At 42.8% G+C, this 12,316-nt stretch overlaps 1 protein-coding gene across 3 annotated transcripts; it reads left to right on the forward strand.

Moving 5' to 3' along the window:
- The first annotated feature begins 375 nt into the window (after window positions 1-375).
- LOC111848148 (major histocompatibility complex class I-related gene protein-like) lies at window positions 376-11,273 on the forward strand. Of its 3 annotated transcripts, none has more exons than XM_072705976.1 (7): window positions 376-545; window positions 5,681-5,821; window positions 7,232-7,489; window positions 8,756-9,022; window positions 9,287-9,571; window positions 9,708-9,815; window positions 10,298-11,273. In XM_072705976.1, the coding sequence occupies exons 2-7, from the start codon at window positions 5,740-5,742 to the stop codon at window positions 10,357-10,359; spliced, it is 1,062 nt and encodes a 353-aa protein (XP_072562077.1). In that variant the 5' UTR covers window positions 376-545; window positions 5,681-5,739; the 3' UTR covers window positions 10,360-11,273. The 3 variants fall into 3 exon arrangements, with proteins under 3 accessions (XP_072562077.1, XP_072562079.1, XP_072562078.1); XM_072705978.1 differs by having other exon boundaries at window positions 9,711-9,815; XM_072705977.1 differs by having other exon boundaries at window positions 5,713-5,821.
- The last annotated feature ends 1,043 nt before the right edge of the window (window positions 11,274-12,316 follow it).

Consider the following 12,316-nt stretch of genomic DNA (forward strand, 5'->3'; position numbering starts at 1 on the left):
ACCCACAAACTGTGACGTTCATGATAGCTGGACGTCCAAATGCAAATTATACGCAACTAGAGAACGCTCAACAAATGATATATAGAACATTTTCAATTTTTTTTTTTCAAAAAAACCAACAATAAAATAATTGTTAAACATTAACAACAATAAGGATTTCGGACAATCGTATTGTACTCTGTAATATGGATGACAAAATTGCACTGGCTGAACGCGCAGCTGCTGCGCCTTGCTGAGCTCCTCGAACACTCATTTGTTTACGTCCAGCGTATACTCCACCCCTGCAGCCGACGGCAGATCGCGCTCCACGTCACGTCAGCTGCAGACACACCTCGAACGCACCCCGTGATTAGGTAACGTCGTATGGGTATCTTTCTATGCCACGTGATCTGTCTACGCGGCGTGCGTCTTTTGCGACACGTCTGTTTATAAACACGGAATCCGCTGTTTGTAAACTGTCCGCATTTTACCCTCACCCGCGTATACCGTTTAAATGATGTTGAATTACGACTTACGATAATCAAGGAAATAGCACCGGCTTCCAGGTGGGTTACATCTGCACACAATGTCGAGAACGAATGCATGGACAATCTGGTCGGGGGATAAAGTGAAACAAGGAAGTGCAGCTAAATAGAAGACGGTGTTCCAACTTCATCTGTCGATTTAAGCTGTACTTTCATCTGTTTCGCCATTCACAATCTGGCAAGTAAATGACGAGATTGTTAAAATAGACCTAGATTAGATATATATTTGAGAGCTAGACACATGTTAGGTTCATATTTATAATACAGTCTGTGTCCTTTAATACAAGTGCTTTCACTTTCGTTACGAAAATAGTATTTGCTATAGGGGCGATTCTACGACTTGACTCTTAGGGGGGGCTCAGCCCCCCGCCTCATGATTACATTTGCAGAGACGAGGGGGGTTCCCCACGATAACGTTTGCAGAGCTGGGGGTACAAAATGTCTACGACAATCCGGTGTGCCGAATTCTGCACCCCTGCCGTGAACAAGAAAATTATGGAGTACTAAACATATTTCTACTTGCCACTTTTTCAACATTTAGTGCAATTTTCTGACATTTAGCTAGAAGTCAATGGTGTTGTGGATCATCAGATTTTTTTGCTGTGTAGATTATTTTCAAAATTGTTCATCATATGTAAATATAAATGGTATGTCTATATATAAATATTAATTGTAAATGCTAAATATAAATGTTAAAAGTTAAATGTAAATATAAAAGTTAAATGTAAATATAAAAGTTAAATGTAAATATAAATGTTAAATGTAGCCTATATGGTAAATGTAAATATAAATGTTAATTATAAATCTTAAATGTAAATGTTAAATGTAAATATAAATGTTAAATGTAAATATAAATGTTAAACGTAAATGTTAAATGTAGACTCTACATGTGGCTCATAAGACCCCTAATGATGCACAAAATAATGGAACCACGGTTTCCCTTACCCGGACGCGGGTCACCGGGGCCCCCCCCCTGGAACCAGGCCTTGGGGTGGGGCTCGATGGTGAGCACCTGGTGGCCAGGCCTATACCTATGGGGCCTGGTCGGGCACAGCTCGAACGAGGCACATGGGTCTCCCTTCCAATGGGCTCACCACCCGTAGGAGGGGCCATAGGGGTCGGGTGCATTGTGAACTGGGCAGTGGCCGAAGGTGGGGACCTTGGCGGTCCGATCCTCGGCTGCAGAAGCTAGCTCTTGGGACATGGAATGTCACCTCTCTGGTGGGGAAGGAGCCTGAGCTTGTGCGCGAGGTTGTGAAGTTCCGGCTAGACATAGTCGGGCTCACCTCGACGCATAGCCTGGGCTCTGGAACCAGTCTCCTCAAAGGGGGTTGGACCCTCTTCCACTCTGGAGTTGCTCATGGGGAGAGGCTCTGAGCAGGGGTGGGCATACTTATTGCCCCCTGGCTGGGTGCCTGTACATTGGGGTTTACCGCAGTGGATTAGAGGGTAGCCTCCCTTCGCCTTCGGGTGGGGGGACGGCTGTTTGCTCTTATGCACCAACCGGCAGTTCAGAATACCCACCCTTTTTAGAGTCCTTGGAAGGGGTGTTGGAGAGCGCTCCTCCTGGGGACTCTTTTGTTCTACTGGGGGGCTTTAATGCCCACGTGGGCAATGACAGTGAGACCTGGAATGGCGTGATTGGGAGGAACGGCCCCCCCGATCTGAACCCGAGCGGTGTTTTGTTGTTGGACTTCTGTGCATGACATGGATTGTCCATAATGAACACCATGTTCAGGCATAAGGGTGTTCATATGTGCACTTGGCACCAGGATACCCTAGGCCGCAGTTCGATGATCGACTTTGTAGTCGTGTCATTGGACTTGCGGCTGCATGTCTTGGACACTCGGGTGAAGAGAGGGGCGGAGCTGTCAACTGATCACTACCTGGTGGTGGGTTGTCTCTGCTGGTGGGGGAGGAAGCTGGCCAGGCCTGGCAGGCCCAAGCGTATAGTGAGGGTCTGCTGGGAACGTCTGGTGGAATCCCCTGTCAGGAGGAGTTTCAACTCCTACCTCTGGCAGAACTTCTCCCATGTCCCGGGGGAGGCGGGGGACATTGAGTCCGAATGGGCCATGTTCCGCACCTCCATTGTGGAGGAGGCTGACCGGAGCTGTGGCCGTAAGGTGGTCGGTGCCTGTCGCGGCGGCAATCCCCGAACCCGCTGATGGACACCAGTGGTGAGGGATGCCGTAAAGCTGAAGAAGGAGTCCTATCAGGCCTTTTTAGCCTGTGGGACTCCAGAGGCAGCTGTCAGGTACCGGCAGGCTAAGCGGGGTGCGGCTTCGACGGTCGTGGAGGCAAAAACTCGGGTATGGTAGGAGTTTGGTGAGGCTATGGAAAACGACTTTGAGGCGATTCTGGTCCACCATCCGGCGGCTCTGGGCGGGAAAGCAGTGCAACATCAACACTGTTTATGGTGGGGATGGAGTGCTGCTGACCTCAACTCGGGATGTTTTGGGTCGGTGGAAGGAATACGTGGGTGGCTCGGGCATCTGATTAGGATGCTTCCTGGACGCCCCCCTGGTGAGGTGTTCCAGGCATGTCCCACTGGGAGGAGGCCCCGGGGAAGACCCAGGACACACTGGAGGGACTATGGCTCTCGGCTGGCCTGGGAACGCCTCGGGATTCCCCCAGAGGAGCTGGATGAAGTTGCTTGGGGAGAGCGAAGTTTGGGTTTCCCTGCTAAGACTGCTGCCCTTGCGACTCAACCTCGGATAAGCGGGAGAAAATGGATGGATGTATGGATGGATATTTAAGAGGCCCTTTCATTTGAGGCTTCAATACCGTCAGTATCCTCATGCACATCCAGCATTAATGCCACTACATCACTGAGATCAGTACGTTCTAACTTTAGTCACAGCTAACAGATAGCTAGCAACGTCAGTCTGCAGAGTATTTTTGTAAAATGGAATGAATACATATAGGTATACATATTGATTTTTGTTTATTTGGGAGTATGGTAGCTTCTTGTAGGCTAGACAACATACTTTCACTATCCATTCATCCATTTGCACATGAAGACTTGTATTAATGTTTCCCCTTCATTCTATTATCATTGCTGCTTACTTCAGTTTTCTGTTTGTCAGATGAAAATCACTAAACACATTACATGAAACATTGCACATTCACGCGTCAACATATGCGAACGAGCAACGTGTAGCAGCGTCTGATAACTGCAATGGATTATGGTCCTCATAGTTCCTGTGATTGGACCTGCCATTTTGCTAGCGATTTCTCGCCATTTCCGAACAAAACGTTCAGCAGCAGCATCTTACGAACTGCCGCCACCAAATAAAGCATGGTGGGAAAAATTAAAGGCGAATTTATACGATACTACTGATCCCCCTCCCGCCCCAAAATTCATTCATAACTTCCCGATGTCACAGTGGAAGGTGTAAATGATGTTGCTCCCGACCTGTGTAGCAATACCATGTAATGCAGCGTGAACACCTGCCAAAACTGCACGTTCTATGCCCTCTAAGTGAGCGGAATTCGTCATGTTGTCCTCCATCAGCCCTAACCTGCAACCACTTAGCGTGCTTCTGTCGTTACCGCCCATTTCTATGCAGATGGGCGTGGCGAATTAGCATATGTTCTCAACATTTAGAGTCTATTTTTAACGTTTACATTTAACATTTATATTTAACATTTATATTTACATTTAACATTTACGTTTAACATTTACATTTAACATTTATATTTACATTTAACTTTTATATTTACATTTAACTTTTAACATTTATATTTAGCATTTACATTTAATATTTATATATAGACATACCATTTATTTTTGCATATGATGAACAATTTTGAAAATAATCTACACAGCAAAAAAATCTGATGATCCACAACACCATTGACTTCTAGCTAAATGTCAGAAAATTGCACTAAATGTTGAAAAAGTGGCAAGTAGAAATATGTTTAGTACCTTTACAAACGGCACCCCATAGAAAATAGGTTATTTATTTGTCATTAGTTTACTAGTTTATGAACAAGGAAGTCCTTGGCTTTATTAACCAAAGAAAATTATATAATTCTTACACACATTTAGTAATTTATTTTTCTCCACAATGAAGAGAATGTTCTGGTACAGTGATCTGAAATACCTAAACAAAAAATATGTTTGTCTTTATGACGGTTTACCTGGCAGGAAATCCATTTCCATTCTCTCCTTTGATTCTATCACGAAATGCTGTTAGCAACCAACGCATTTAATGAACTACATAATAATTACTGAAATTCATAAATGCGATATTAATGCAGCACGCAGGGGGTACATTTTACGGCAGCTTACTTGTATAATATTTAAGAAACTGGCTCACTAACTGTTATTAGTACCTTATAGAATTTTCACTGTTTATTGATGTTGGTCTATTGTGTGGATTTATGAAAAGTATTTTAGGAGAAGATAAACAGACAGGAACATGCAGGGGGGTTGGGGTGTATCCTTACGCATAAGGGTATGCACCTCTTTCAAATCTAGCTGCACTGAAATTGAATTTGTGAAACTTGCTCAGATAATACACACAGCAGACCTAAAGTCATCAAAAAAATAATGATATGATCATCTGAGAGAAATATCTTGAGAGATCGTCATGCAAGCAGGGTACCTAGCGGGAAATGCACCCCCATTGAATTCTGGCTCTGTTGGTGCTATATTAATGCCACACAGAGTGTATTATCAAAAGCATTTTGTGATGTAATCACTGGAAATGACAATACTGGGGTGGTGCAGGGCTCATGCAGTATGCCTTATATGAACTGCATATATGACTATTATCAAGATCTGTTCTTTACATCATCTATATGTACATATCTATCATGTATATATACATATTTATGTCATTTACATCATGTGGAAAGACATGTCCAGGAGAGACATTTTTTCCTTATTCCCTTATTCCTTATCTCCCATTTTCGTCCTCTTGTTTCCTCTGTTTTGCTTCCACCACAATGTGCACACAACTGCAGTGACATAACCATGACGTCCAATCCAAGTTGATTAACTGGCTTGATTCACTCTAGGATCCTGAAAGCGCTCTACTCTGAAGTGGTATAGAGCACAGAAAATGTGAACATTTCAGTATATACCAAAAGCTACTTCAAATAAGAAAACAATATAATTTTTCATTGCTAAGTGTTTTTTCCTCTTGCAGCTTTTGTTTTTGAATATTGATTTCATATTTAGGTGGTTTCCTAATTTTCTGGAATTGTGATGATACTTCAACCTCAAACCTTCATGGTTTTCCCTGCTGTGGCGTTGCTGATCCTGGGCTCTCCTCACCATACCTCTTCAGGTAGGACTCAGTTCTGGAGCTGTTTGACATCAGAACATCACACAGGAGCTCTGCATACATCATTCATATAGAAGACATTCTTTAAAGAGCACCTCAGACGTATTTACTGTGTAATGACAATTCAGACTCAGTATTCAGTATTTCACCACACACTCAGATTATACAGGGAACTTGGTTTGGTTTGGATGCCACCAAGGGAAGAATTCAGTTTATTTTTATATAGAGCCTTTCATAACAGAGGCATCCTAAGGTGGTTTACATGGCTGTGTTGTAATACATTACTACATTATTTATACAGAATCAGTGGTGATTCTAGCTTGTAAAAACACTCAGCACTGTAATTTTTTTCAGGAAATTTGGAACGATATAAATAACTAAGGATAAATTTTAAACTGATTTTGCTAATTGCATTAGTACTGTACAGTGCACTATTTAATAGATTTTCCCGCTCCCCCTACCTTGGGCTTCCAGTGGGGTGACCTGAGGGACCGAGGTGCCTAGTTCACAAACTGGAATCAGGGAACTCACTCCAGCAAGGTTAATTGACCCTCAAGGTGACATGATATCACAGCGCAAATAAGTGATAGAAAGCCTATCACACAAATGTCAGAACTGATTTTTTTTGTGCAGACTCCCCGTGCCTCCCCCAGCAAGATGCTGCTCTGGGTGGCTGCTTATGTCACACATACCTAAATCCGTCAGTGTACAGAATAATTCAAAAACAGGAAAAAGGGAAAACAAAGAATGAAATAATGAAACAAAGAAAGCCAGACAACAGAGAGAGTAACCAATAACTCCCACGTAGGGGGGAGGAAACCCCTGAGGGTCAGTCGGCTACACAACCCCCCAGGCATGCTAACATTATAGAAAAAGAAAGAATGGGCCTCCTTGCTAAAAGCATGGTGTAAACTGTAGTTATGGTCAAAGCCAAAGTCCCTCAATGAATTGGTGGTAGATTGAAGATAACATATTATACATTGCAACATGCTATTTGTGGGGAATTCAAAACATTATGCTTTCAATGAGATACAACACATTCAGAGAACATGGGAAACACACAGGGGTTTATGGAGATTGAATGTACTGCATGTATGCTCTACACCAGGGGTCTCCAACTCCGGTCCTGGAGAGCTACTATCCAGTAGGTTTTCTGTCCCACTTGGCTTCTGATGAGCCACACTTGTTCCTGGTATTTACCTGAGAACAGGTGTGGCTCATCAGAAGCCAGGTAGGATAGAAAACCTACTGGACGGTAGCTCTCCAGGACCGGAGTTGGAGACCCCTGCTCTACACAGTATTACTTAAACAGGTAAGTGACCAGAGATTGTTGATGGAAAGTAATGCTTGGCCAGTTGTAGGAATTTGTACTGGCCATTATCAATAAACAGTCTTTCCTTTTTATATGTACAGCATTCCATTCACTGTCACTCTTGGCGACATTCATCTATGGAGAGACACCATTTCCAGAGCTTACACTGGTACTGACAGTCAACAATGTCCCAGTTGAGTACTATGACAGCAATATCAAAGAGCTTGTCTCACGGAGACACTGGAGGCCAAACGACTTTGTTGAGGATACTGAGAGTAAATATTTTGTGATGGAAGAGACACACAGAAGTATGAAAATTGATAGTCATCGTTTGATGAAGCACTTTAATCATACTAACGGTATGTCCACTTTTCATTCCCTTCTTCCAACTACTTATCCTGGCCAGGATCATGGGGAGGCCAGGCAGAGTGCAAATCACTGGGGTGCATCCTAGATGGGAAGCCAGTGCATCACAGGGCCCATACATACACTGGCACTCTATGGGAAATTTTGAGATGCCAGTTAGCCTACATGCATGTCTTTGAATTGAGGAAGGAAACCAGAGCTCTCAGCCCACAAAACACATGGAGAACATGCAACCCCTAAACACTTTCAGAGACAGTAGGACTCAAATCCACAGAGCTGGAGGGGTGAAGTGATAGTTCTACCCAATGAGCCACCAGAGTTTCTTTAGAACCAAAAAGCAAGAAAATGTTTTATAAGAACAAATGAAACTGACTTGTACCACTCTAACCCAGGGGTGGCCAATCTTATCCGCAAAGGGCCGGTGTGTATGCGGGTTTTCGCTGCAACTCCCTAATTAGATTACTAATTAGAGGGCTGATTGGCTGAAGACTGACACACACCTGAGTTTGAACAGCTGACTTACAGGTTATCCCAAAAACCTGCATACACACTGGCCCTTTGCGGATAAGATTGCCCACCACTGCTCTAATTGATATATTTGTGTTACTCAAACAGATGCTTGATATCAAATCACACCATTTGCTATACTATTATATCCCATACAGTGTTGTGATGATTCTGGAGCTTATCTCAGAAACCTCAGGCTGTGAGGGAAGCTTAGATGGGATGACAGTCCATTGCAGGACACACAATGGGCAGTACAGACATACCAGTTTACTGAAACATGTTTTTTGGACTGTAGGAGAATTACCTAAAAAGCCTTGCATGCACATAGACTTGGGAGCACATAGACTTTATGTTTCTGTCGCCAGAAGCATAAAGACACTGTGCTGCTCACAGACTGACCCATGATAATGTTCAGTTTGTTTTTCATTGTTCAGATTCATTCAGCCAGAGTACTTTCTAGTCCTTGTTCCTCTGGTCTAGACTTTATATATGAAGTGGCTGCTCTCTACTTAAATTACATATTTTATGTTAATTGGTGAAATATTTTTATGCAAAGGAAAAAAATGGATTTCTAAATAAATTTTCTGTAGCACATGTATTTCTTTTAACTAAATGATCACAAAATCACTCAAATCTAAACATCAAATCTGTAAATTGAATTTGCATTAAATCATTCAGCTCTATCTTTGTAACAGCTGCCAGTTGCTGAAAGACTAACTGGGAAAATGTCCTTTTTTCTTGATCTGTCACAGGGATTCATTTTTATCAGAGACTGGCAACATGTACCTTGGAAGGTGACAGCCTCAACTGGTTCTTCCTCAGAGATGCTTATGAGGGCAAGGAGACGAGGACCTATGACATCCTGGAGCAAAGATATAACCCGCATGTGCCAGAGTTGATCTGGAGCAAGATAAAAACGGAGGCAGTACAACTGATTTACATAAACGTATACCAACCTCTTTGTCTTAAGGTGTTAAGGCAATACCTCCAACAGGACAAGAATGTGTTAATGAGAAGAGGTACATAGCACAGAGGTCTTTTTAATACCTGTCAGACGCCAAAACAAAGTGTTTATTCTGATGTGTCTGGATGATGAGAGCATTAGGGGGTGCTTCCTGGGGCAGACCTGTCCCCTCACATCTTTATTTGCAGACTTAATTTTGCTGGTAGCTCTGTGTATGTATCCTCACTCTGTAATAATGACACTTCATCCAGCTGAAAACTGGCAGAAGAGGAAGGAGATTTCACTTTTTACATTTTTTTCATTTTAAAATTCTCTGCAGAGCGACCCAGGGTCAGGGTGAACCAGAAGGGAGACCCAGGCACTGGGGAAGCACAGGTGTGCTGCTTGGCCACTGGCTTCTTTCCCCGGCACATCAACATGACCCTGCTGAGAGACGGCCAGCCCGTCCCAGAGCAGGACCTGACAGGCGGGGAGGTGCTGCCCAATGGAGATGGAACATTCCAGATGAGAAAGAGCCTCAGTGTCAGTGAGCAGCAGTTGAGGGAGAAGCACCAGTATACCTGTACTGTCACACACATGGACAGAAAGGAAGACTTTGGATTGGGTATGTCTGTTTAAAAGAGCAGCTTCCACATCTTCTGGTCTATGACTTGCCAAGAGTGTTTGGTAGAAGAAACACAGGCTTGTTACCATGGAGATACGGCTGTTTGCATATAACATGTGACTCTGATGTGTGTCAGCAGAACCGGAAGATCATCCAGATGTTATCATCATCCCTGTCCTAGTGACTGTCCTTGCTGTGATTGTCCTGGTTGTAGCCATCGTCCTCTGTTGGAGAAGACAAATGAGTGGGTTTTGGTTAAATCTGGGATTTATCTGTGCCGGTTTTTTTACTTGTTTAGTGTATTGATGTAAATTAATTGTATAGTGAATGACCTCACTTAGTGTTTCTCTGATCAGACAATAACAGGCACTAGTTATCCTCAAAGGCAATAACAGATACTATCTAACTCTTCTTATACAATACCCTGGGTTTGTCCAGAAGTTCTAAAAGTTTTTTAAAGTTTTATTTGAACATGTATTTGGGGAATACAGAATCTGGTGCAGGTGGTGATGCACAGGTAGCTTTTTCCAGAGGGTAGGAGTGTAAAGAGGGTGTAAGCTGGTTGGCTGGTGTCCCTGATGATGTGGTGGTGGGAGAGGTGTAAATCCTGCAGAACTCTGGCAATGAATGAGTCCAAAAACCTGTTATTTATGATGAGGTCAGGAGGATCTGATTGATGTGTTTAAATGTCCTTTATACCAAACGCTTGGTATAATTGCATTCCAGGTCCATCGGATCCATGTCAACCCCCTGCTCCTGTAAGATACACTGCAGCCCAGAGTGAGTGACTCATCTGTAGCTAAAGACCTCGATGAACCTGACATCTTCCATCTGGTTTTTGTTTAAAACAGGAAAATGAGGTGCAATACTAATTATAGCAGATATGATTATGGTGTTTTTATCACCTGAAAAATACATACAATCATAGCTGTAATAAATTAGTGGTTGTTTTAGTTTTGATATGACATATTTTTCCATCTAAGTTGGTAACCCAGTGCAGTGACAGAACTGCTTTTCAGAAAATGAGCAGAGAACCCTGGAAATTCTATGAAGAGGAGCTTCATTCTGTTAGTATCCTAATGAAGCATCAGCCTGTGTGGTCCAGGCCTCGTAAGCACTGCACTTAAACAGGAATATGACTGACAGCCTTTGCTGAGTGGATGCGTATCATTCTGTAACATACAGAGTGCCAAAGCTCGCCTCCACACTTTCACATATATTATATGGCATAACTCCAGGGAGGAAACCTGTAAGATAATCCTGTAAACAGCTTGATGGTCCCTGACTTTCCTTCCCCTGAATCAGAACTCTGTGAATTCTGCATTCCACAAATGTGCAAAACATGTTACATTTGTATACATTTTTACACAACACAAAAAAAAAAACATTTATGGTTAAATATTTGTGGATCACGGTACGTATTTGTGGATTGTCTTGTCGGTTATAAATAATTAAATCCAATTAAGACTTCCATAGATAATGTGCAAAACTACAGGGAGCAAAAAGGGAAACTACTGAGGCATGGTCATATGTTGAGACATCTGTGACAAGCCCTGTTGTCCCCTTTATAATAATGATCATTCTGCTGGTAATGGTGGGGGTTATGTTGTACTGTAATTTGTACTGTAAATTTGTGTTGTTACCCGCTCATGCCAGTGTTAACACTTTTTCTAAATAAAAAGTTCTTATGTGAACAACTTAACAGTGCCATGATTTCAATGTTGCAAAGGTAACTGAACCCCATGCCAAGGAAAGGGAATATTGCTGTTTGAACATGGGAAAATCCTAACTAAAGTATCCTGGATTTCACTGGTCTGCAGATGATAAGTTCTGTTTGGCTATAGTTCATTATGGACTATAGGGTTAATAGCTCTGGAACCAAATGGGATAACCACATTCTATGAAGTGTGCATGGATCAGTGGAACCTGGGGGACAATGCACACCCCTTAGATTTTCAAAATAACTTTCTTTCTAACAGCTATTAATTGATACATTGTATCCATATTACATGGTATAGGGGCAATGCACTAAAGGGTTAATAGCTCTGGAACCAAATGGGACAGCCACATCCTATGAAGTGTGCATGGATCAGGGGGACCTGGGGAACAATTCACACCCTTTAAATTTTCAGAATAACTTTCACTCTAACAGCTATTAATTAATACATTGTATGCATATTGTCACGCCCCGCTCCGTCCGATCCTTCTGTGTGCCACGCCCACCTCGTTACCTCATGTTTTTACCTGATTGTTTCCACCTGTTGCTCGTTAAACTCTGCTTGTCCTCTGTATATCAGTTCACGTCTCCCCTTGTTCCCCAGATCGAGCATTGTATTGTCGTGTATCGTCCGTCCATGTCCGTATTTTACACATTAAACCCTGCTTACCTGACGTCCTGGCTTGCGCTCCTGCTTCCCTGCTTGCCTCCGTCTCCGAGCGTGACACATATTACATGGCATAGGGGCAAAACACTAAAGGCTTAATAGCTCTGGAACAAAATGGGATAGCCACATCCTATGAAGTGTGCATGGATCAGGGGGACCTGGGGGACAATGCACACCCTTTAAATTTTCAGAATAACTTTCACTCTAACAGCTATTAATTAATACATTGTATGCATATTACATGGCATATGGGCAAAACACTAAAGGGTTAATAGCTCTGGAACAAAATGGGATAGCCACACCCTATGAACTGTGCATGGATTAGGGGGACCTGGGGGACAATGCACACCCCTCAGATTTT

Source organism: Paramormyrops kingsleyae, chromosome 23, assembly GCF_048594095.1.
Source record: "Paramormyrops kingsleyae isolate MSU_618 chromosome 23, PKINGS_0.4, whole genome shotgun sequence".
Classification (NCBI taxonomy): Eukaryota; Metazoa; Chordata; class Actinopteri; order Osteoglossiformes; family Mormyridae; genus Paramormyrops; species Paramormyrops kingsleyae.

Bases quoted from the DNA above. Each gene is read 5' to 3' on its own strand.
- LOC111848148 (XM_072705976.1), top strand. From the start codon at position 5,740: ATGATACTTCAACCTCAAACCTTCATGGTTTTCCCTGCTGTGGCGTTG. The intron at 7,490-8,755 runs GTATGTCCACTT...GATCTGTCACAG, and splicing joins GCACTTTAATCATACTAACG to GGATTCATTTTTATCAGAGA. The intron at 9,023-9,286 runs GTACATAGCACA...AATTCTCTGCAG, and splicing joins GAATGTGTTAATGAGAAGAG to AGCGACCCAGGGTCAGGGTG.